General features: G+C 41.2%; 3 protein-coding genes across 3 annotated transcripts in view; 2 read left to right on the top strand and 1 right to left on the bottom strand.

The window, feature by feature from the left end:
* Positions 1-7,029, top strand: part of LOC106663239 (ATP-binding cassette sub-family G member 1-like) — a 38,072-nt gene extending 31,043 nt beyond the window's left edge. Inside the window, exons 2-10 of the mRNA XM_014387924.2 lie at positions 3,548-3,668; positions 4,592-4,781; positions 4,840-4,985; positions 5,046-5,284; positions 5,491-5,759; positions 5,821-5,989; positions 6,049-6,149; positions 6,217-6,372; positions 6,442-7,029. Coding sequence (XP_014243410.1) covers positions 3,548-3,668; positions 4,592-4,781; positions 4,840-4,985; positions 5,046-5,284; positions 5,491-5,759; positions 5,821-5,989; positions 6,049-6,149; positions 6,217-6,372; positions 6,442-6,786 — 1,736 coding nt within the window. The 3' untranslated portion in view covers positions 6,787-7,029. The remainder of the gene's footprint in view (positions 1-3,547; positions 3,669-4,591; positions 4,782-4,839; positions 4,986-5,045; positions 5,285-5,490; positions 5,760-5,820; positions 5,990-6,048; positions 6,150-6,216; positions 6,373-6,441) is intronic.
* Positions 7,030-16,992: 9,963 nt separating this feature from the next.
* On the top strand, positions 16,993-21,726 carry LOC106663095 (kinesin-like protein KIF20B). Its single transcript, XM_014387670.2, has 4 exons — positions 16,993-17,097; positions 18,189-18,257; positions 18,320-18,637; positions 19,977-21,726. The coding sequence occupies exons 2-4, from the start codon at positions 18,201-18,203 to the stop codon at positions 21,654-21,656; spliced, it is 2,055 nt and encodes a 684-aa protein (XP_014243156.1). The 5' UTR covers positions 16,993-17,097; positions 18,189-18,200; the 3' UTR covers positions 21,657-21,726.
* Positions 21,727-22,677: 951 nt separating this feature from the next.
* LOC106663096 (elastin-like) lies at positions 22,678-24,914 on the bottom strand. The gene is made up of 3 exons (XM_014387671.2): positions 24,170-24,914; positions 23,821-24,086; positions 22,678-23,737 (listed from the first exon to the last, which is right to left on the bottom strand). The coding sequence occupies exons 1-3, from the start codon at positions 24,179-24,181 to the stop codon at positions 22,741-22,743; spliced, it is 1,275 nt and encodes a 424-aa protein (XP_014243157.1). The 5' UTR covers positions 24,182-24,914; the 3' UTR covers positions 22,678-22,740.
* Between the last annotated feature and the right edge of the window lie 806 nt (positions 24,915-25,720).

The raw sequence follows: 25,720 nt of genomic DNA, 5'->3' as shown, positions 1-25,720 counted from the left end.
CGGCCAAATTATGACGAGACAGTTCCAACCACGGTTGTGCGCAAAGAAAAACGAAGGAAGGCCATTGAAATCTGATCCGATATAACTGAAACTATCCAAACCTTTAACAAAAAGAGAAAAAAAAAACCAAATCTGTCTATTTTTTAAAACATATTTGGCAGAGATGCCGGCTAGTTTTAAAGAAGCATAGGCATCTGGATCACATCCGCCTTCTCAATGAACGACTTGAAAAACTATCTGAAGTGCTTTCTCCCCATATTTGTTTCTACATGCGTAATTTTCCTCCTAGTCCCAAAGACTTCCTTTATCCCCTTTGCGTCAACATTTTCACAATTTATATTTTGTTATGAGTAGTTGGGTCGTTTCGCTGCTGTGGCATTACATCTGCTAAAAAACACCAGGATATGACCTTAACACTAAAGAAATACTAAAACAATTGCCGAAAAAGCTAGATAAGCTAAACTACTGCAATCAGACTGAAATATATACGCAGAACCAGAAATTCGTCATTATGATTTTTTTTTTAAGGGAAAACCGTCGAACGAGGTCAAATCATACGGACCAATATCGTTACTGCAGATAGTCTCTAAGCTTTTTGAATAGTTATTATTAAAAAGAATAAAACCCATTGTAGAAAAAAGAAAAACATCCCTGAACAACAATTCCGAAAAAGACATCCAACAACAGACCAAAATCACCGAGAAAAATCTCTTGAAGAAAAGCAAATTTGTTCTGCTGTTGTTGTTCATGTTTTTCATGTTCATTGATGTCTCATAAGCTTTCGACAAGGGCTGGTCATCAATAAACTAAAAGGGATGCTACTAGGGATGGCAATCTTTAATCGATATATCAGTATAACCTATATTTCGGCTTCACCGACAAATCGTGAAAAATATATCGATATATCGATATTTTTTACTTTAGGTGCATGACGAATATTTTATAACATCGATAGGAGCTAGCCCAAATGGTAGAAAAGAACGATATTAGTAATAGTAAAAATATACTCATGGTCATGAATAATTATATATTTCTTATTAAGTAGTAATAAAAAATATATAAAATAAAATAGATGAAGGTTATAAAAAATTAATCTTTGTGGAAGGTATTGGTTGAAATGAAAAAGCTGGCGTCACGAGCGGGATTCGAACCCTCGACCTTCGGCGCAACACGCCGCTGCTCATCCACTTGAACTATCGTGACTTCGATCCACTCGGACACCAACTTCCCACATCAACCTGCCTTTCGAATTTTCCATTGTTGTTTCATTCCGACCAATACCTTACATAAATGTGTAGAGATTAGTGACCGTTAATCGATAGTTATTCAGATATCGTGAGATGCGGTCGGATGTGATGTAGGTTTCAGAAAAACATTTTCTTTATCGTGCCAACGTTTCGATCTTTTATTGAGCCCTGAAGATGATCTCAATAAAAGATCGAAACGTTGGCACGATAAAGAAAATGTTCTGAAACCTACATCACACCCGACCGCATCTCACGATATCTGAATAACCTTACATAAAGATTGATTAATTGAAATAAGTTATTTGGTCAATCGGACTACGAAATATAGTGGATTTAATAAGTAAAATGAAGTATATCTTCACTAAAGCTCTCCGTGGTCAATTCATTTGTCGCCGAGAATCGAATACATTGCACACTTGAAAAATGTCAAAAAGGAGGGAAAAGTCGAAAGGTGGGGTTGAGATGTGAAGTTAGTATCCGAGTGGATCGAGGTCACGGTAACTCAAGTGGTAGAGCAGCGGCGTATTGAGCCGAAGGTCGTGGGTTCGAATCCCGCTCGTGACACTAACTTTTTCATTTCAACCAATACCGTACATAAAGATTAATTTCTTGAAAAAAGTTATTTGGTCAATCGGACCTCGAGATATAATGGGGTTATAAAAAATAAGGTTTTGAATCCTTTCGAGCATGTTTTACAAGTTGCCACTTGTTTTCCTTTTTCCAGTGCATGAAAATATTTCCAAACAACGCTTTTTTGACTTTTTCTCGGGGAAGGTGTCATCATAGAAACCTATTTTAAAATTGTGCTCAGCATGCATGTAGCAATGCTACACAGGGTTCAAGGCCCAGAGTCCATGTTGGCTCCATTTTTGGCCAGCATGTCAAGCTTTTCATTTCCTCCATGCTCAGAATGGTCAGGGACCCATGCCAGGGTCAGGTCATTAGAGTCACTAACCTCCATCAGGGCTTTACCTAGGTTTACCGTCAGTTCGGTCTTTGGTTTCATCCCGAAGACTCAGCTCCCGTATCCTAGTCGGTTTTTGATCCGTCTGGCATTCCTCCTTCCTTTGGCCCATCTTCCCGCTCTGGTACTTTGTACTTTTTAGTAAAATTGTATTTTGGAATAGTGGCATCAATTGGCATGATTTATACATGACATCTTCCTGTATCTCCTATTCCTATCCCTAGAGGAGGCTACTAGAGCTGGTGACAGATAGTTTTGGCTTTAGCCACATTAGCCAAAGAACAAACACGGAGAGGGATGTGTCCACAAGGGACCAGAGGCCACCAACACGGCCGCATCAAACAACCAGGGAAAAGGAAGGGACTTCCCTCTGAACTTCACAAGCATCAAAATTTTCTAATTTTAAATCCATTCCGATGTTGTTTTTTTTGAGATGTGGATAAAACCCCACCGAGTCCGACTCCAGCCCCCAATAGACACCCCTCCCTGGAAAATACGAATGAGTAGTGAATCCTATTCAAATTTTCAAATTACACTTATAAAAAATTGGCAGATGGCCATATACTAGAATTCAGAGCTAAAATTGACTTATATTTTATGGGTTTGGGTACCTCCTTCATACCATATAATTTATCTAACAATTGACTTCTTAAGGTTAAATACATTGAACAGATCTTACGTTCCAAAATTCGCATATATCGTTCTGTTGCTGATTTATTTTATAGAGATATATTTCATACATTCCATGGTTAGATCTAAGCCTAAATGTGTAGTATTTAGTGACCGTTAATTAATGTTTATTTGGAGATCATGAGATGCGGTCTTGTGTGGTTGTTTAGAAGGCATGAGGCCGCATAAGGCTAGGGCCCTAAGTGCTGCTTGTCTGTCAGAGAAAATGATAATATTAGTTACATTTGATTTATTGATTGTTACAATTTATTGAAGATGGTGTTAGGAATGGTCGGTAGAAACTGTTAAGCATGGTTGAAAATTATTATTATATATTATGCAGGGTGGGCGACCAAGACCCGATGGGTTAAAAGCCTAGGTAGGCCCGTACGGTTGGAAATTATTACCATAGCTATGTAATGGTTCTCAATAGTTATACTCCAGTTTTCAACATAATATGGGTTAGAGAAGATTAAAAACTACTTATAATTTTACAACATCACCAGAGATGGCGAAAAGTCGAAACGCGTTTCTTAGACCAAAACAGCGATGCTAGGCTTACCAGATGGTCGGAAACGACCGAATAGGTTCACCACACAGGCTATCTCAATTTTCATTCGTTTGACTTGCTTTAACTACTGTTTATTGACTTTTGCTTTGTTTACAGAGGGGAAAAGGACTATTTTGAAATCCGTCAATGGACGTTTCATGGCTGGCAACCTGAGCGCCATCCTCGGTCCGTCTGGTGCCGGCAAGACGTGCCTCCTCAACGCCATCTCAGGCTATAGGTTGGTTTATGTTTTTTTATCTATTGTTTTAGTCCTAATCGCCTTACATAAACACACCAGCGTCTCGTATCAGAATAAGGTGAAAAGCGAAAAACCCCTGGGTTCATCTCAACGTTCGAAACAGCGAGACGATAAATATTCACTTTCGTTTAGACAAGCATTGCATAAAAAAATGTAAACAAGCCTTAATCGAGTGTTAGACGTTGTAAATATTCATTAACTAAATGAGTCTACTATTAAGGACTTGGTTCACTCTTGAATTGCAAATTATTCATTACGTCCTTTCATCGTCGTAAATGAGGATCATTAATGTATGTTCTTTGCATGTTCTTTATCAAGGTAAGTAGTAGGTAATGAGTACAAAAGGCTAAAATGGACAAAAGAAGAAGAACTCCTATTGGGAAAGCCACGAAACGCGTCTGGTCCTTGAAGGACCCGCTCGTCCTGTTTACGCCGAAGGACCTGCTAATCGACGCTAACGACATCAACAGAAAAATTCCAAAAAGACGTGAAAGAGCGCGAGATTAAACCATCGGCCTTTTAACGACTGTTTGTTTGATCAATCCCAAGGGGAATTGAATCAAAACAAACGGTGGATCAAGTCTGGTCCAAAACTGCTCACTATTCTGTAGTATAGTAAACTATCAGAACATCTTTCGAATATTCGAAATCTCAGAGTTTCATTAGAATAACTCAAAATAAGATATGAGCTGAATAAGATTATATACGATTACGACCAATTCATATGTAGTGGGAACCTACGGATGCCACGGTACTGGTTAGGTGTCACTTAGGTCTCACCCTCCATCTGATAGATCAGAGCAGTGCGTATGTAAGCAGGGGCACTGTACAAAAAAAGTGCAGGTTCACGTTGGTTTTTCCTTGATGAGTTTTTTTTTTTTGTTTTTGTTTTTTCAATTAAGGTCTGCCGGCGTGAACGGCAAGCTGATGACAAACGGACAGCCCAGAGACAAAGAGAAATTCAGAAAGGCCTCCTGCTACATTACACAGGAAGACCTGCTCGTCCCGCACCTGACGCTCAACGAGGTCATGACCTTCGCCGCATCCCTGAAACTCCCTTCGTCTTACACATCCAAGCAGAAAAAGACTGTGGTAAGGATTTTGAAACTCATGTCCTTTTCTGTCATAGTGATTTGTTAATTTTTTTCAGATAAACGAGATACAGATAATGTTAGGACTTAAAGAGTGTAAAAAAACCCCGACGGATTCGCTTTCAGGAGGTCAGAAAAAGAGGTTGTCCATCGCCCTCGAACTGATAAACAACCCGCCTGTACTTTTCCTAGACGAGCCTACAAGGTTTTTTCAGACCTAGGATAAATTTATAAAGATTTTTTGCTAAAAAAAATTGATTTTCAGCGGACTGGACAACGTGTCGACGTCGAATCTGATCCGTCTGCTTAGAAATCTGGCCCACCAGGGGAGGACGATCGTCTGCACGATTCACCAGCCTCCAGCTAGTTTGTTCAAGCTGTTCGACCACGTCTATGTCCTTGCGGCAGGCTACTGCGTCTACCAAGGCGCATCTGCAGAGCTGGTCCCGTTCCTGTCCCAGCAGGGGTTCGACTGCCCTACAACCTACAACCCAGCGGATTTTGGTAAACAGATATGAATGAACAGCGTTCATATTTATCTGATGACTGAATTCGACCAGCCACCACACTCACATTTTTAATTTCCCTTTCTTCTACCCCTGCAAAAACACTCTCACTCTCTCCCGATTAATATTTTGTCTATCATAAGATTTCCTTGATCAACTTTCAATTCGCCTCGCATCTAACTTTGCCTCTTTTCCCAACCGCAGTCATCGAGTTGACCGAGGACGAGGGGAACATCAGCCGTCTTTCGACAGCGACAGCCAACGGTAAAATGGTTAAGTTCAGCAGTTCATCGATTGAGCAAAACAGGCGAGAGTACGCCGTCGGTGACAAAACGGACACAGTCGACCTTTTCAACTACGGCCGGGTCGGTGACGACTGCGACAAACGCTCCTGCTCGCACCTCCCTGTCTCCTGCTGGATGCAGTTCATCACCCTTCTGTCAAGGATGCTTCTACAGATCAAAAGAAATAAAGTAAACAATTGTACTAAACAAAACACGAAAAAATATAACAGTTGTTTTTGTCACGCCCTAGGTCGGACTGAGGATTCAACTGGGCAACACGCTCTTCTGCTCGCTCACCCTGGCGATCATGTTCTACAAAATGGCCAAGGACGGCAACCAGTTCTTCAACCATATGAAGTTCTGCATCGGGGTCATCATATTCCACACTTACACACAGTGCATGGGCCCTATACTCACATGTAACAAGTGTGAACAACCCTGTTGCTTCTTAAAACTTTAATCCTTGTACATTTTCCAGATCCTTTTGAGGTTAAGCTGGTCAAGAAGGAACTTTTCAACCAGTGGTACGGCCTTTTTCCTTATTACGTAGCTCTGACGTTCTCCAGGGTTCCAGGAATCGTGAGTTATCCAGGACTTTTGTTCAGAACATTTTTTGTTCTTTGTACAATATTCTGTTTATCTGTAGGCCCTGTTCAATCTGATATATTTATCGATAGTATATCCTCTTTCCGGGCTGCCGATGGAATTGGAGAGGTTTCTTGTATTCGTCGCAGTCGGATTGTCAGTCGCTTTCGTCGCAGACGGGATCGGCCTGGCGATCGGTTCCGTTTTCAGTGTGACGGTACGTTTTCAACCCGATACATCTCAAATTTGTAATAAATGCGTTAAAATTTTGTTTTTTTGTTTGAAGAACGGAGCCGCCGTGGGACCGCTTTCGATCGCCCCGTTCCTCGGGCTGGCCATTTACGGCTTCGATTTCGCCCGGGACATACCGAAGTACATGACGCCCCTGTTGAACCTGTCGTTCATGCGGTCCGGGGTCACGGCCCTCGTGATCGCCGTCTTCGGCATGAACAGGGAGAAGCTGGAGTGCAGCGACCCTGTCTACTGCCACTTCCAGGACCCGGAGGTCACCCTCTACTACCTCAAGCTGCAAGGTGTCTCGCCTTGGTCCGAAGTGCTCACCCTTGTCGCGATGGTCCTCTTTTACAGGGTCGTCTTTTACCTCGGGCTCAAGTGGCGATTTAAATCATGATCACCGTCGAGAAAGCACGAAATCACGTACATTTCCCAATCATAACAGTGGAAATTCACCCATTTTAAGCAGTGTTATGTAATTAAAAACTATGTAAATACTATCGCAATTTTTTTAAACCTAAGAAAAATATCTTAACCACAAAGCTTTGTAAATTTTGCTACAACATACAGAGCTATTATATTTATAAATTCAATTGTGAAAAACGAACTCTGTTAAATAAAAAATATTTTTGATAAAATAGCTTGAGAATTTATCATCTATTAATTTCCCAATGGCTAATTTCGTCCAATACATATTAGTCCACTCGTTAGTGTCATAATTTGTACAGTTTGGCTAACCGCGTAACTTTTTACGGAATTTACCTAAATGGCTTAGTCTTCTTCAGTCGTAACGATGTGCTGACTATGTAGCACACGGCTGGCATCGTGATTAGGTTGGCGTTGAAGGTGTAGATAGTGCTAATAGGCATACCGTGTGTATCAGTTGGCCGATGGGATAAGTTGGTGATTCTATAACAATGACTTTTAGCCACGCCCCCTTTGAAAACATTGTACAATTGGACAGCCAGCATGACCCTTGGTGTCATTGGACAATAGATTGACCGACCCCATTTTGCAGTTATAAGAAAGTTAAGTATTGGCAATCTTCGTCATATCTAATGATGTCATCTTACTTTTAAATACTGACCTTTAACCACGCCCACTTTGACGTCATTGTACAATAATAAGGATCTTTTGCCACGCCCCCTTTGAAAACATTGTACAATTGGACAGCCAGCATGACCCTTGGTGTCATTGGACAATAGATTGGCCGACCCCATCTTGCAGTTATAAGAAAGTTAAATATTGGAAATCTTCGTCATATCTAATGATCTTTAGCCACGCCCTCTTTGAAATCCTTGTACAATTGGTCAGCCAGCATGACCTTAATCCCCTTGGTGTCATTGGACATTCGGTTCACCAATTTCGCTAGCCTTATTTTGAAGTTGTAAGACGGTTAGTTGTTAGCTTTTTGGTCACACCTACGATGTCATTGCACTATTAGCTAACTTAAGCTCATTCTTCAATTGAACTCTCACCGTTAGCCGCACGCATTTTGAAATGAACGTCTGATCGGAAAGCTAATGACCATCGGACAGCACACAAACAGAAATTCAGAAAAATGACCTGCTACAACACCCAGGAAGACCTGCTCGTCCGCACCCGACGCTCAATGAGGATCAACATAATTTCCACGACCGTCAACCTGGATCAGAACATCAAGTGGCAAATCAACAGCAGATTGTTCAAACATCGATTCAACGTTGCATTCACCACACGATTCTCTCCAGTCCCAACGTGTACCTTCAATCTCAAAATCGTGAGGTCCAGCAACATCAAATCACCCAAGTCACACCTCAAAATCAACTGCAGCAACAACAAACACCGATTTAAAAGTCAGCAACAACATCAAAGATCTCAAATGCAAACGTCACGTCAAGTTCTAGGGTTTCAACTTATTAAACGCTACAGAAACAACAACAGATTCAACCACAGTCATATTTTCAACTACAAACATTTCAGAGCAGCAATTGACAATGACAACTACAACAGTACCAACAATCAGAGCAGCAGCAACAGCAACACCTCAACAAACAACTACGAGCAATATCAACGCGCGAACCTCAGCAGCAAGACCGTCATCAACCACAGAGCGCCAAAGACTCATCACCCCGTGGAAGAATTGTACATTTTCAAAAAAGATTTATTTCAGTACTTAACGTTGTTAGTATAGGTATATTTTTTAAATAGTTGTATTATAACGTGCTTCAGCACTGCAAAGGAGGTTATGTGGGGACCCGCTAATTTTGTATTATGTTTCCAGCCACCAGGGGCTACAAGGTATTTTATAAAACAGTTTTTCCAGTGTTGCCCGTTTGAATGATCCCCTACGATAAAGTATCGTCCAGCCATCACATATCTTTCTATTATTCATTTATCATAAAGTATTTTCCAATACCACACTTCTTTTGGTATGTCATTAACTTCAAGTGTGTGGTGATTAGTGACCGTTAATCGATATTTATTTAGAAATCGTGAAATGCGGTCTGGTGTGATGTAGGTTTCAGAAAAACATTTTCTTTATCGTGCCACGTTTCAATCTTTATTGAGATCATCTTCAGGGCCTGGGATTTACTTTCATATATATGAATGAATATTTTGCATTGTATAAATTCACTTTTCCACATCCAAAATGTAATTGTTATATGTAAACAATGTTTGTAAATCTTAGGCCCTGAAGATGATCTCAATAAAGATCGAAACGTTGGCACGATAAAGAAAATGTTTCTCTGAAACCTACATCACACCAGACCGCATCTCACGATTTCTAAATAAATATCGATTAACGGTCACTAATCACCACACATTACACAGAAGACAACACTTTGTGCCCTGAAGATGATCTCAATAAAGATCGAAACGTTGGCACGATAAAGAAAATGTTTTTCTGAAACCTACATCACACCAGATCGCATCTCACGATTTCTAAATAAATATCGATTAACGATCACTAATCACCACACATTACACAGAAGACAAACACTTTGTGCCCTGAAGATGATCTCAATAAAGATCGAAACGTTGGCACGATAAAGAAAATGTTTTTCTGAAACCTACATCACACCAGACCGCATCTCACGATTTCTAAATAAATATCGATTAACGGTCACTAATCACCAGACATTACACAGAAGACAAACACTTTGAGCCCTGAAGATGATCTCAATAAAGATCGAAACGTTGGCACGATAAAGAAAAGATTTTCTGAAACCTACATCACACCAGACCGCATCTCACGATTTCTAAATAAATATCGATTAACGGTCACTAATCACCACACATTACACAGAAGACAAACACTTTGAGCCCTGAAGATGATCTCAATAAAGATCGAAACGTTGGCACGATAAAGAAAAGGTTTTCTGAAACCTACATCACACCAGACCGCATCTCACGATTTCTAAATAAATATCCATTAACGATCACTAATCACCACACATTACACAGAAGACAAACACTTTGTGCCTGAAGATGATCTCAATAAAGATCGAAACGTTGGCACGATAAAGAAAATGTTTTTCTGAAACCTACATCGCACCAGACCGCATCTCACCATTTCTAAATAATTAACTTCAAGGTTGATATATCATACATCCATAATGATAGTCGAAAATTCGTTCCCAGAAAGCAATCAAGTTCTTTCCCTTTTCCTTTTGATATCTTTCGAACTTAATTTTTCATCAAGTCATAACTGAATTCTGGGATGGATTACCTTACCATTTGTTGCATTTACATCTACGAATTTCGGTCGTTTATTTGGACCTTCCAAGTATCTGTCCGGTCATGGATGCTGTTGACTTTGGAGTCGGTTCGTGGATGCCTGGATGCACTTTTCTGTCATTGCCAAATGTTGCGAGGTTGTTTTCCATCTGTGGTAGGTCACTTGTATACACCAGGTACAGCATGAAGCCTTGGCCCTTGTGGTAGCCTTAATTCCAAACAAATCAGAATATTCGTCTAGTTGTTTAAGAGGTCAAAAATAACGTTTCCGGATTATTTTTCTAGCTTATGTATTAAAACTTCGTATCAACTTTGACAAACGTCTAGGAATAAGAGAACATATGTTATATTCCAAACCTTTCTCCTGTTCGTTTTTTAAATTAACGTTTAGCCTGATTGTCAATTTGAAACATAAAACTACTCACGTCAGTAGTTTCATCAACATTATTGTCAACTAACATATTATTGGTAAATAAAAATATTACAAAGAACTTACAATAGGCATATTATCCTCGATTGAACAATCCGTGGGCGAATGACCAAAAGATTCTATATACACACTAGCGTACTCTAGCGAACCCATCTACAAGCAGGTCATAGCTTACCTCTTTAATCGTTCTGTAACCATCCCTAACCCGACAAACAATCTGCAAACTTAATACCATTAAGATACCATTTTATTAATCATGACAACATTTAACAGTCTATAGCAGAAATCCCATTACTTTCTCATCACTAGCAATAATAGGTGATCACAATCAAGTTGAGCATCTGTAACGACAAAAAAGTGACAAGTATTTCATGATATTCAACCAATTAAACCCAAACACGAAAAAATAATCAAAACTAGGCCATCCTTCATCTTCTAGAGGTTCATCCGAACTGCACTAGTCTTCAAGAGTTCCAAAAGATGGCGGGTGTAGGTTATATTTTTTTCAATTCACTAGTTTTCGTGGTCCAATTAATATCTTTCAATTAATTAAGGTTTTTAGTTGTCATAAAAAAGTCAATGTCATGAGCGGGATTCGAACCCACGACCTTCGGCTCAATACGTCGCTACTCTACCACCTGAGGTATCGTGACTTCGATCCATTCAGACACCAACTTCCCATCTCAACCCCACCTTCGAATCCCGCTCATGACACTGACTTTTTTATCTCAACTAAAAACCTTAATTAATTGAAAGATATTAATTGGTCAAGCGGACCACGAAAACTAGTGAATATCTATGGTTGCAAAAAAACCAAGCAAAATCCTTCAGCACTCGCTACCCACCATTTTGAACACAAATACAATATCGACTTCTACAATCCAAAAATATTACACACAGAACAAAACAAACATAAACGTAACTTTTTAGAAATTGTTTACATCAACAGAGATAAACACAGCATCAATTACTGAACAGACACTCAGTCGCAGCTACGCCAATATCATTAATCAAATTCAATATCGATAACATATATTTGTTAAATGTAAACAATGTTTGTAAATCCCAGGCCCTGAAGATGATCTCAATAAAGGTCGAAACGTTGGCACGATGAAAAAAATGTTTTTCTGAAACCTACATCACACCAGTCCGCATCTCACGATTTCCGAATAATCATTTTAAAAAATAGAGAAAAGAAGGCAAAAAAATCCTAGATGAACATTCCACCTATACGAACGAGCCTCATAGACGAAACGTAGAAAAATAGGCAGACCCTAGAAGAAGTCGCGGTATTAACTAGTGAATTTAATGAATTAAAATGAAGTATACTTCACTAAAGCTCTCCGTGGCCATTTCATTTGTCGCCGAGAATCAAATAGATTACACGACATTTGAAAAATGGCAAAAAGGAGAGAAAATTCAAAAGATGGGGTTCAGATGGGAAGTTGGTGTCTGAGTGGATCGAAGTCACGATAGCTCAGGTGGTAGAGTAGCGGCGTATCTAGCCGAAGGTCGTGGGTTCGAATCCCGCTCTTGACATTGATTTTTTTATCTCAACTAAAAACCTTAATTAATTGAGTTATAATTTTTGTTTATATCAGCACAAATTATTTATTTAATTTTTTTCAACATGTGATAACATGTGATATCATTTCAATCTTGGTTTGACTAGAACGAAATTGTCTTTAGTCTGCACGTACTCTCAGAAGCGTTTAAACGCTCTGCCCGGCAATTGAATTCTTTATGAAGGTGAAATGATCACAACGATAACCCTACAATTAAGCTTCAACTTTTTCAAATCAACTTCATATAAAATGTATTTGTGTAAAATGTAGGAAAGCAGAGAAAAGAATGAAATTTCCACCAATGCATTTCTTAAGGAACAATTGTGGAAATGTTCAAATCTCAGCAAATTGCCCAATGACGTCATTATTGGAGTTGAAAAGCTCAATGGCATCAGTAATGGTTTGTCATCGCATGGCCGGTCAGTTGGGCAGTGACGTCAATGTTGGAGTTAACATTGGTCGTATGATACTTCAATGAGGTCAATGTTGGCATAAACCTGGTAGGTTAGTTTCTTTAATGTTGGCGTCGAAAGAGCGTCCGTTTAACTTTCATATCCTGACGATCAGTAATAACGTTGATAGTCAAGTCGTTGGTAGTTAAATGACGGCAAAGTGGACGTGACTTTCTGGTCGGTTAATTGCAGCAAAAGTCTATTGACTATGACGTTAAATGGCTAATTTGTTGGTTAATTGTTCAATGACGTCAAGCAAAATTGAAAATTTGATTGGTCGATATATTATTCATTTATTATTATTATATGTGGGCGTGGCTAAAATGTCAAAAATTTTGTCTAGTGACCTAAAAGTGAATATGGCTTATTTGGTTGGACAATTGTTCAATGATGTCATAGCAGATGCTAATAATTTGATTGGTTGATATTTTATTCATTTAATATTACTGTAAGTGGGCATGGCTAAAATGTCCGAAATTTTGCCTAACGACATAAAAGTGGATATGGGTAATTTGATCCGTCAGTTGTTCAATGATGTCATAGCAGAAATTGATAATTTGAAGATTATTCACTTATTATTATTATACGTGGGCGTGGCTAAAATGTCTGAAATTTTGTCTGATGACGTGAAAGTGGATATGGCTAATTTGGTTAGTTAATTGTCCAATGACGTCATAGCAGATGCTAATAATTTGATTGGTCGATATTTTATTCATTTATTATTACCGTAAGTGGGCATGGCTAAAATGTCCGAAATTTTGCCTAACGACGTAAAAGTGGGTAATAGGTTTGATCAATTTTTAAATGAAGTCATAGCAGAAATTGATAATTTGAACATTATTCTTTTATTATTATTATATGTGGGCGTGGCTAAAATGTCAGAAATTTTGCCTAACGACGTAAACGTGGGTAATTGGTTTGATCAATTTTTAAATGAAGTCATAGCAGAAATTGATAATTTGAAGATTATTCTTTTATTATTATTATTAGGCGTGGCTAAAATGTCAGAAATTTTGCCTAATTACGTAAAGTGGATACGGCAAATTTGGTTGGTTAATTGTTCAATGACGTCATAGCAGATGCTAATAATTTGATTGGTCGATATTTTATTCATTTATTATTACTGTAAGTTGGCGAGGCTAAAATGTCAGAAATTTTGCCTACTTACGTAAATGTGGATATGGCTCATTTGGTTGGTCAATTGTTCAATGATGTCATAGCAATTATTGAAAATTTGATTGGTCGATATTTTATTCATTTATTATTATTGAAAGTGGGCGTGGCTAAAATGTCAGAAATTTTGTCTAATGACCTAAAAGTGAATATGGCTAATTTGGTATGTCTATTGTTCAATGTCATCGCTGAAATTGATAATTACATGATTATTCATTTATTATTATTATTATTATTATATGTGGGCGTGGCTAAAATGTCAGAAATTTTGTCTAATAACGTCAATGCGGATATGACTATTTGATTACATGACAAATTATTTAATTACGATGAGGTAATGTCAAAGTGTGACGTCAAAGTGGGCGTGGCTAGGTAGTTCATATTATTTATTGGGCATTGGCTTTGTTTTTTTGTTTTTTTTTTTATAAGTAACGATTTCACCAGGCACATTCACGTTCTGTGTATTGTTTTCTTTTCAATTCCTATGCTAAACTGTTCTTTTTTCTTTCATTGCTGTCTGTAATTATTTGTAATTAACCGCAATACTTGTCAGTAATAGTAAAATTGCCTTATGAGCTGAGAATTTCTGCTTCTTCGTAATTTACTCACTCTCTTAGCAAAGTAGCAAAATTAAACATTTGCCATCCAACCACGTTATTCACCTTTTTTATTTATAATGATGGGTGCAACAGCTCGGGTGAACTTGAGTCATCCGTTTTCCGACTGTTTGGGCTGGCCGTTGCCCAACACCTTTTCGGAACAATGGCCCAACCGCGGTTTTTAATATTAGACGCGGAACGGAAAACGATTTTCGAGGAGAAAAAACGCGTTGCACAACTGCGCGTCGAAAAATTTCTCATTTTGAAGGTCTATGCCCGTAAATGGGAGACTGGCCCCGATCACTTCCCGTAGCCGGCTCACTCGGGGCCTAGCCTGCCTGCAGAACGGTGAGTAAAAATATTGACCTTTTTATCTATTCACACGTTTCTGATGACAAAAGTGACAAAAACAAAGCTCAATCTGTCATTTGCAGGGATGCCAATTTGAAAAACCCTCCCTTTCACTCATTAACATACCTTATGTCAATGGTTACTTACCTTAAATCAGTGGTTCATAAAGATCAATTTTAATGTATGAATTATCAACCATCAGGATACATAAACACGCCTGGCATGGGTTAACGAATCATCTTTCAAATTGAAGATACATCATCTAGCAACAACATGTAGGCTTACATCTTCATCCGGAACAACTCATAAATTATACATATTCGTATCTTAGGTTTGTTGTCTAGCCAGGCATTTCCAAATTTGTAAAGATTACTGATCAATAAAAAAACTATTGTAATATAACCTATTCAACAACGTGCTGACTTTTAATGTTTCTTTTATACAAAAGGAAATTCAAAATTAGGTTTAGAGTGTTGGTTATTTATTTAATGGTCATCATAATGGCTTGTATAAATTGTCACCAAACCAAAGCTAAACTGGAGTTTAAATGTCTAATGGCGTTGGGTGAAGATAAATAGTTCAATATATATTCTAACGACGTCAAATTTGGTTTGGTGAAGCATGAACACTTATCATAGACAAATTGTCTAATTACAGCGAAGTAAATTTGGCTAAAATGGATGTTGAGTGTCTTATGGCGCCAAAGTGAGTGAAGATAAATTGTACGATGATGAATAATAACGTCAAATTTGTATCAGCCAAACAGGTTGACACATCGTAAACACATTGTGTAATAACGTCAAATTTGTATCAGCCAAAAAGGTTAACATATCTTAGAAACATTGTCAAATGAAGTCAAATTTGTATCAGCCAAACCGGTTGACATATTTACTCACATTGTCTAATGACGTCAAATTTATATCAGCCAAACCGGTTCATATCTGAAAGATATTGTCTAATGACGTCAAATTTATATCAGCCAAAAAGGTTCATATCTTAGACATATTGTCTAATGACGTCAAATTTATATCAGCCAAAAAGGTTGGCACATCGTAGACCCATTGTCTAATGACGTCAAATTTATATCAGCCAAAGCGGTTGACACATCGTACGCACATTGTCTAATGACGTCAAATTTGTATCAGCCAAACCGGTTCATATCTGAAAGATATTGTCTAATGACGTCAAATTTATATCAGCCAAAAAGGTTCATATCTTAGACATATTGTCTAATGACGTCAAATTTATATCAGCCAAAAAGGTTGACACATCGTAGACCCATTGTCTAATGACGTCAAATTTATATCAGCCAAAGCGGTTGACACATCGTACGCACATTGTCTAATGACGTCAAATTTGTATCAGCCAAACCGGTTCATATCTTAGACTTATTGTCTAATGACGTCAAATTTATATCAGACAAACCGGTTGACACATCGTAGACCCATTGTCTAATGACGTCAAATTTGTATTAGCCAAAAAGGTTCATATCTTAGACTCATTGTCTAATGACGACAAATTTATATCAGCCAAAAAGGTTGACCTATCTTAGAAACATTGTCAAATGAGGTCAAATTTGTATCAGCCAAACCGGTTGACATATTTAGACATTGTCTAATGACGTCAAATTTGTATCAGCCAAACCAGTTGACATATTTAGACACATTGTCTAATGACGTCAAATTTGTATCCGCTAAACAGGTTGACATATTTTAGACACATTGTGTAATGAAGTCAAATTTGTATCAGCCAAACAAGTTCATATCTTAGGCATATTGTCTAATGACGTCAATTTGGATCAGCCAAACTGAGTGACATATCGTAGACGTATTGTCTAATGACGTCAACAAGGGAGTGGATAACTTGCCAGATTTGTTGTATAACGACGTTATTCAGGGCATGGCTTACCTGGTTAGCAGATTTTGCTATTGGCGAAGCTTGCAGATAGGTTTTTTGGGTTTTTAGGTTTGTTTAAATGTTAAATTTTTTTACCAATGTTTAGGAAAATATCCTTTTCTTTATTTTAATTTTATTGAAATGTTCATTTAATAGCAGCTTCTTTTCGTCGTTCGGTTCGGGGACAGTGCGTATCCAAAGTCGAAAATTCGTCAGCACTGAACGGTAAATCCTAAAATTTCCGAGTTACAAGCGACAATCACTTTATGATTATGACATTTTTCAAAGTCAAAATTTCGTTCCGTCATACTCCATCCGAACGCATCCTTCCAGCACCCCGTACGGTTTGTTTTCACCACGTGACCAGGAACAAGGGTCAGTCTCCTTGCACCGGACGTCATCCGTATATTTGTGAAGCGGCCTCCCACCACAGGCGGGAGCTACGAACAGAAATAGCACCGGGAGTCGAGAGGGTTCCTCAGTTCTAAACCGACCTTAAACCCAACGACACTTATATGAAAGGTAAGTGCTCAAAATTTCATTAAATGAAGTAATAAAATTACGGGTGGAAGTATGCTTAAGGAGAATAATGACCACCCGAGAACCGGCTATAGCTGGAAATTGATTACATTATTTGTTTCTTTAAAAAAAAAACTACTGACCTTCTTTCTGTCTTATTATAAACTCCCAAGCTGACAAATTTTTAAACTGGGCTTAATCAAGGTGCTTATTTTTCCATTCACGGTCCAGGCGATGTTGGCAGGTCGACAAATACTCCAATTTTAGAGCGTAATTGAACAAGATTGCGAAATAAAATCCGGGCAAAAGCGTAAATAAACAATGACTCGGCTTGAACGCTTTAGGGGGCTGAAAACAAATGGACATCGTTAATTACACCTGAGAGTGCGGGCGGTGATGGAGGTCATTTGATTCATCTTCAAATGACGTATTTTAATTTGCCCTATGTTAAACTTGCATAATATTGTGTGCTTATGTAGTTTCTTGGGTAGTCGTATATTTAAAAAAATCAATTCCATGATCTGCTGCAACTTGCCCGTTTGGCAAACCATGGAGGAAATTATCCCGTTCAGCTTGGTTGCAGGTTGTTGACTTTTCCATGGAAGATCGAAATCAATCGAAAATTTCCCCGGTCTGTCATTAAAAACGATACAAGTATTAAAAATTAAAATATTTTGTTTCACTTTGTTTTACAAAAACATAAAATTATTGGTCGTTTTTTGGTCAAAAGTTGCGTCAAAGATATCGTGGTCAATCTGGTTGTCCAATTGTACATTAATGTTCAAAGTAAGCCTGAGTAAATTGATAAAATGTACTATTATAAAAAAAAGTGGGCGTGGCTAAACTTACGAAAAAACTAATATCCCAATTATGTCAAAGTAGGCGTGGCTAAGCTGTTCAGTTTTTATTGGGTTTTTTCGAAAAATCAATTTTTCCAGGCAAATTTCATTTTGTGCCAAAATCTTTCTTTCCTGTAGACGTTCCCTCGGTAGAAATACATTGCACCTGCTAAAGCTTTGATTCATTTCAAAGGGACGAGTGGTGGTGGTACCGTCACGTCTCGCTAATTACGGTTTAATTCCTATATTTTTCAGCCGGCGCAAGCCATGGGAGCAGTTTGGAGTAGGGAGGTCCACGAAGAGTCCGACGGGCCGTTGGAAAACGTGAGTCCGGTGTTTTTTATTGTTCAAGACCATTTCTTCAAATTGAAATGTTTGGCTTTCAGCCGGCCCCGGACGACTACGAGGAACGTAAAAAGACCAGGATAGAAGAGATGGAGAGGTTCAAAGAGGAACTGAGGAAAAAGAGGGAGGCAAGACACGACGCGATCCAGTCGCTCAATACCAGGATCGCCCAGTTGACAGAGGAGAACGAAAGGGTCAAAAAAGAAAACGAAACTTTAAAACATAAACTAGACTGCGAGGAATCAGTCGAAATCGATTCGGAAAAGAAAGAAGAACTCGAAGAACTCGAGAGGCAGATCAAAGCGCTCAAAGATGTCGCGATAATCGGAGGTGACATGCTGAAAATCAGAGAACAGCAGGTGAAAATTCGAAATAAACACAAAAAACCCCGACCAGTTTTTTTTTCAAGTTTTTCCTTTTTTCCTAAACCTCGTGCCAGAAAGAAGCTTTCTTCCTTTATTTATTCCCGCACCGGATGCGAAACCCTTCCTCGTTCTTTAATCTGGTTTAAACAGCCTGGAAAATCCGCGACTGTATTTAAACGTCAGCCGCGTCAATTTAAATCCTGGAAAGGAGCCAAACAGGAGCATTAACGTAGAAGCTTTAAAAAAACGATTAAAGAACTCATTTGGATTAAGGAAAATCTTTTAATCCATCATATGAATCTTCCCCCCGCGGTGAAAATCTCGAACCTTGTCCTTAGAGGGTGGTTTAAAAATACACGATGTTTATTTATAAACAAAGGGATTGGCAAGCCGTGAAGCGGATTATTGTACGAATCTGATCATTGGTCATGATCCTCAGATTTTGGCAACGGGTCACCACGGGAGACCTTTGAACTTGCAAAGACGCTTGGACAACCCTCTTGATCGGCAAAGAAGTAAAAGATGCGTCGTTTTATTTATATCCAAGGGAATTCTGTTATGTTGTTTGCTTGTTGAATTGATGTTTACGATTGAACGAGCCAAGATGACAAAGACGTTCGATTTTAAGCCCTTGGCGACGCGCGGAATTACGCCGTGAGACCGTCCGATCGTCCTGGCCCAAGTATCGTTGTTTCGCCATTTTCCATCTTCAGTGATGGTTGGGTGACTTATCAACCCTATCACAGACAGTGATGGTGATAAACCATCTTGAACCCTATGTACTTATCCCCAACCAAAAATACCTGATAGGACCTGTCAGGCTCCTATGAAGCTTAATCTCTATAGAGATCAGAAATATATCGTTCCAAAACATCCCTGCCAACCCTACACCTTCACCATTCATTCATTACAAACACCCAACATTGACTACTATCAATAATTATCTCCTCCCTAATCCAAACTATTGTGATGTCTATATAGCTATTACTAAACATTCATAATCATCACTAACCAATCATAACTCACTGGGCATCGATAACTTTCATTAATTATCTCAAACTGGCCATACGTAGCGTTTACTTACCATCGCTAACCATTCATAGCCATCACTAGACATCCCTTACTAGATGGTAGATCGAACTGTTAGAACCTAGACTATCTGGAATATGCTACACATTGTAATATACAAGTAGCAAGTGCCAAAACGCTTTTAACAGACATAACACTTAAAATGAGTAGACCAGGAGATCGGCTACGATCAATTTATATTTAAACACCTGTTTTCTTTTGCATACCTTTTTTTCTAAATTTGTATAAGATGTGTGTATCGCAGGTAAACGAGCTGAAGGCGAAACTCGCCGCCATCGAGGAAACGGGCTTGCAGTACGAGAAGGAAGTCGAGAACATGCGAAGGCTCCGGGACTTGTACGAAGAGAGGTCGAGAGCGGTGGCCATCAGTCACCAGATGGAGATTGAGAGGGAGAGGGCCAGGGTGGTCGCGTCTGACTCGAGGAAAGAGATCGCGGAACAGCAGATCGCCATCGTCGAAGAAAGGAACAAAGAGCTCGAGGAGAGGGTGTCCACACTGGACACGGCTCTCGACGCCGCCAAAGCCGAGATCAGCGACTTGAAACTCCAGCTAGCCGGAAAGTCCGAAGACCTTTATAACGTCTCTGCCCAGATGGACATCGTTAACCAGCTGTTCGGTCAAGTACTCTCTCCCGGGGATAGCGTTGGGAGAGTGACCAGGGTTTTGGAAGAGCACCACGATTTGGTGAACCATTTGACGGCTTCGGGTAAGATCAACGACCTGGCGAGCACTCTGCTCAACCTGGCTGAGAACAAAGACCTTCCCAACGCGGAACAAGCGGAAGACGACGTAGCCAGCCACCTGAGCAAAGTCTGGAAGCTGCTCGTCGAACTCCTAGGCCATCATGTTAAACACGCCCCGGAGGACGTTCCGCCAGATAGCTGTTACAAGAGCGTCGAGACGCCGTCTGGACCCAAGCTGGTCATCAGCGTCAGTCAGACCTTCCTCCGCCTCAAGGACCTCATCCTCGAGAAGAACTCCCTCGTCAAGGAAGTCGGCAGGCTCAAGGACCTCAACACAACCCTCGAGCACAGGCTCGTGGAGCAGGAGAGTAGGCTGGCCGTCGTCGCAGCCGAGCTCCACACCACCTGGGGCGTTGTCAACAAGCTCAAATCCCAACACAAACAGCTCCATACGCACGAGAAGGTCCTTCGGTATGAGCTAGCCCAGAAGAGGAACATGCTCAAAGACCTCAAAAGGGAGCTGGAAGAGTGCAAGGAAAATTGGGCCCTCGCACGTGCCAAAAATACCAAAACGGAAGAAGACTGGAAAGTCCTCAGAACGGAATTCGCCTCGAGAAAACAGCAGATTAGTTCGGCCGAGAGCGGCTACGAAGAATCTCCTTCCGACTCGCAAGACGAAGAAGACAATTGGAAAGAGAAGGAAAAAAGCCCTATAGTCGAGGAAGAAGACCCGTGTAAAGTCCTCGCCTGGGATGACGGGTGCGAAGAGCCCAAACAGCCAGAGCACGTTAAGGAAGAAGAAAAAGAAGACAAAGTCGAGAAAGAACCTGCAAAGCCGAGGACGGCAGAAGAGATCCTGGATGCGAGGCAGGCCAGGCTCCAGCGGCTGGAAGAACAGTGCAAAGGCCTTTTCAGCAAGATGAGCCAGACGTCTCAAAGGAGCGACATCATCTCAAGCAGGCTAGTCGAACTGCACGAGCAGTACGGCGACGACAGGAAGCCGAAAGCGGAAAAGGGCGACGAGATGGATGACGCCGCGGCTGGACGAACTTTGAAGGTTGACACGACGGAAGATGCAGCGGCTGCACAGACCTCAAAAGCCGATGAGATGGAAGATGCCATCACTGGACGAATTGCAAAAACTGATGCGATTGATGATGCCATCACTGGACGAATTTTAACTGAAGCAATTGATGATACCACGGCTGGACGAACGACAGCCGACGAGACCTCGACGTAACAAAACCGCCATGTCTTCATTTTTGTTCCTATCTCGTCCAGCCTGGACAATTCAAAAGACAAGAAGTAAATAAAAAATCTCGTGTCCTTTGTATTATTTTGGAATTTTTTCGATTTATATTTGTATAACCGTCCTTTTTAATATGCCAATTGACCATTTATATACCCATTGTATTTTATGTTAATATATGTATATTAAATATGGCTTTTTTTAATCATTTCCAAGTCAGTTTTAAAGGGACTATGCCTCCATTTACTCTGTAATATCTGTTTTTACCTTTAATCGGATTGTCTTATTAGTCTTATTTTCTGGGTCCGCCCGTCCTCGCTGTAGGTTCGTGACGGCGATGGCTACAAGCCAATCCGACCGGACGGAAATAAACGCCCCACTAACAAATAAAGTTGCATTGGCAAACTGCAATAGCCGATTTAAATCACGGACCGTTTACAACCCGGGGTCCGTCTTGTTTCGCTGTTCGACCCTTGGTTCCGGGTCTGCGAGGCGGTTAAGACAACTTAAGGCGGAATCAACCTTGAAAGTGTTTGATCTGTATCATGATACAAAGGGAAAAGATCTCGTTTTAAAATAAATCAATCCTAAGGTGGGACTGGTGCGCTGCGCTGACCTTCGTCTCGACTAGATAAAGCACGTTTTCTAGAAATTAAAAACGAAAAACTTTTTGGATGCGGTTTTTAATCGGTATTTTCGCCCCCCTCAAAAAATAAATAAATAAAATAAAATAAAACTATATAAATATAAAGGCCGAGTGCTTAGCTCTGGCTCAGCTTTAACGAAATACAATTCGCCCTTGACATTTTGAACATCGTCCTTAGCAATTAAAGCATTTGCTGGGTCTTCAAACTGCTCGTAACACGTAATAACGGATTTCATTAAAGAAATTTTATTCATTCGGCATTTTCTCGAAGGCCCAGCCAAAATAGAATATCATTGTTATTCTATTCTTGTTGCGTATGCTTAAAATTTAGTAGAGGGTAAGGTCGAGGAAATAAAATAGACATGATAAATTTAAAAAAAAAAAGTGAGACTTTATTATATAATAGGAGAAGGGAAGTGTTTAGAGAAATTACCAAACGGTTTTGGCAACGACTCCATGGTGGCCGACAACGCCGTGGGTGGCGTATCCGACGGCGGGGGCGGCGGCGACTCCGTATGTCTTGGCGGCGACTACAGCGGGGGCGGCGGCGTATCCGGTAGCATAACCGACAGCAGGGGCGGCAGCGACTCCGTAAGTCTTGGCGGCGACTACGGCGGGGGCGGCGGCGTATCCGTAAGTCTTGGCGGCGACTACGGCGGGGGCGGCGGCATATCCTGTGGCGTAACCGACAGCAGGGGCGGCAGCGACTCCGTAAGTCTTGGCGGCGGCGACTACGGCGGGGGCGGCGGCGTATCCGGTGGCATAACCGACAGCAGGGGCGGCGGCGACTCCGTAAGTCTTAGCGGCGACGACTCCTACGGCGGGAGCGGCAGCGACTCCGTAAGTCCTAGCGGCGACAACAGGGGCGGCGGCATAGCCGACAGCGGGAGCAGTGGCTACTCCGTAAGTCCTGGCGGCGACGACACCGACGGCGGGAGCAGCGGCTACGACGGGGGCGGATTGAACGACTGGAGTGCGGACTTCCACTTCGCTGACGACGGGTGTCTTGACGGGGACGTCTACGGCGACTCTCTGAACGTGGACTTCGGGTTGGACCTGGGTGACGTGGGGTACGACGGTCTGGACGGGCCTGCCGACAGCGGCTACCCTCTGTTGGGTGACGGTGTGGAGGGGAGTGGCGAGTCTGCCGAGGTCGGGCTTCACGACGGTGCTGGTGTAGCCGGTGACGACGGGGCGGTTCTCGTAGTGGACGGTCTTTGAAAGAGCGGTGCCTTGGACGACGGTGGGGGTGTCGACTACGGCGGTGGTCGGGACGTGAGCGACGTCAGTTCGGTGAGAAACGACAGCGGGGGCGGCGGCTACTCCGTAAGTTCTAGCAGCGACGACTCCGACAGCGGGGGCGGCAGCGTATCCGACAGCGGGGGCGGCGGCGTATCCGAAAGCGGGGGCAGCAGCTACTCCATAAGTCCTCCGACAGCGGGAGCGGCAGCGACTCCGACAGCGGGGCCGGCAGCGTATCCGACAGCGGGGGCGGCAGCTACTCCATAAGTCCTAGCGGCCACGACTCCGACAGCGGGAGCGGCAGCGACTCCGACAGCGGGGCCGGCAGCGACTCCGTAAGTCCTAGCGGCGACAACAGGGGCGGCGGCATAGCCGACAGCGGGGGCGGCAGCTACTCCTACGGTGTGTGTAGAGTAGCCGACAGTCTTAGCAACTGCGGGTACGGCGACGGAGCCTCCCCAGACGCCGGCCGGACCGACGGCCACATGTGGACCGGCAGATACGGTAGCTACCAAGCAGAAGAAGAGCACCTCCTACAAATGGCCAATTATCATCATTCAACTCCCTTTTCTAAAAACCCTTTTCTGGGTTTACATTATTTAGAAAAATCACTCACCAACGGACTCATTGTTCCTAGGACTGTGTCGATTTCGGTAAGAAGGTCAAGTCTGAAGTCAGGACAGACCGTGGCGTGCTTTTATACCTCCGAGACTTAGGCGTGGCCGACCTTCAGATGGTTAAATACATTAACAGGAAATATTCGGCGCCTATTTTTTTTTTCTTTTCATAATCTTTTATAATTTTTTTCGCCCAGGTGCATACGGTCAATAATTGTAACTAGCTTCCCACCTCCGCCAAAAAGTACATCAATAGACTCTGTTTAAAGGAAGATCCAGTTCTTCTTCAAAATGGCCGACGCTCACCTACATGTCTCATCTTCAACGAATTTGCCCAGGCGGAAAACAGAACACAAGGTTAAAATCCGTTCCTGTTCCCTCTTTGTTCCTCCACGTGCGATTCGATCAATAATTAATCATAAATATTTCTAATAATTAGAATTACACTAGGCTGAATAACCCCGCGCGACCATACAAGGCGAAGAATGTTGTCCCACAACAGTCCTGGTCAACGATGACAATGACAGACGTGATTTTATCGATGACAGACTGGACAATAACATTTTCCACGAGAAATGGTAACAGTTGTGTTAATTGACCCGAAGGGTGGCAAATCCAGTACCCAACTAACGGAATTGTAATGTTGAAACAACCTTTCACTTGCGACCAAGCGGGAACTTTTTTTTGTACCCTAGAAATTATAGTTTGCATGAAGGAAGAGAGCGAGAGGGAGTGTGTGATAGAAAGGTAGAGAAAGACAAAAAGAAAAAAGAGAGAGAGAGAGAGAGAGAGAGAGAGAGAGAGAGAGAGATCATTCGGTAGACCTCTTCAAAATCTCTTCAATTTTCTTTTCGAGATTGTCGAGTTCCTTGCAAATTTTTAGTTTTATCGCGCATAAATTTTTTAATGAACTTGCGTGTAGGGGCACGCGGATGTTAATATTTAAAAAATTTATTATTACGATGATCTTTCCTTTACTGGCGACAGGACCTGAATCAAGAGGACGGTTTTTATTTACGGTTTGTCTTACCAAAAACATACTTCACAACATAGAAATTTTATCTATCCTTCTTAATTTAACTCAGGATATTAAACCACATAAACTTGGGGATTCACTACTAAGTGATAGTGGATTATAAGCAAACCATTCACCCATAAGTCTCATGTCAGAATACATCCCTTCTTTGTACTGCTTTGTACATCCTTCCAAGATTTTCCCAAATCAGCAGAAACATTAAAGTTTAAAGTTTTGAAACTCAGAGGGCAAGCGATGACCACTTGATGTTTGTCGTCTCAAACAAACAATTTGACAATTTCTGAAAATTTCCGGGATATCCATTTGGGCCTGCGATTGATGGCCTGGCAGCGCACCGTCTCGCTTCGAAGACGGCCGGTGGAAGGGATTAATTTCTGGATCATCTGCCTTATTAAAACCGTTGGGATAAAACGGCTTTTCGTTCTCGTAAAGCCGGCCTTGGATCAGACAAAGCCAAGGACGCCCTCGCTGATCCTCGGTCGAAAACCGCTATTCGACAGCGGAGGGAAATAGT

This window comes from Cimex lectularius, unplaced genomic scaffold (genome assembly GCF_000648675.2).
Source record: "Cimex lectularius strain Harlan isolate CLEC.00 unplaced genomic scaffold, Clec_2.1 scaffold330, whole genome shotgun sequence".
Taxonomy (NCBI): domain Eukaryota; kingdom Metazoa; phylum Arthropoda; class Insecta; order Hemiptera; family Cimicidae; genus Cimex; species Cimex lectularius.
Note: the sequence above shows the minus strand (reverse complement) of the source record. Positions and strands in the feature narration are given on the sequence as shown.

What these genes read in the sequence shown, in the direction of transcription:
- LOC106663095 (XM_014387670.2), top strand. Translation starts at nt 18,201, where the DNA reads ATGGGAGCAGTTTGGAGTAGGGAGGTCCACGAAGAGTCCGACGGGCCG. An exon ending in CCGACGGGCCGTTGGAAAAC is followed by an intron (nt 18,258 to 18,319) that starts GTGAGTCCGGTG and finishes TTTGGCTTTCAG; the next exon opens with CCGGCCCCGGACGACTACGA. An exon ending in TGAAAATCAGAGAACAGCAG is followed by an intron (nt 18,638 to 19,976) that starts GTGAAAATTCGA and finishes TGTGTATCGCAG; the next exon opens with GTAAACGAGCTGAAGGCGAA.
- LOC106663096 (XM_014387671.2), bottom strand. An exon ending in GGAGTCGTGGCCGCTAGGAC is followed by an intron (nt 23,738 to 23,820) that starts TTATGGAGTAGC and finishes CTGTCGGAGGAC; the next exon opens with TTATGGAGTAGCTGCTGCCC.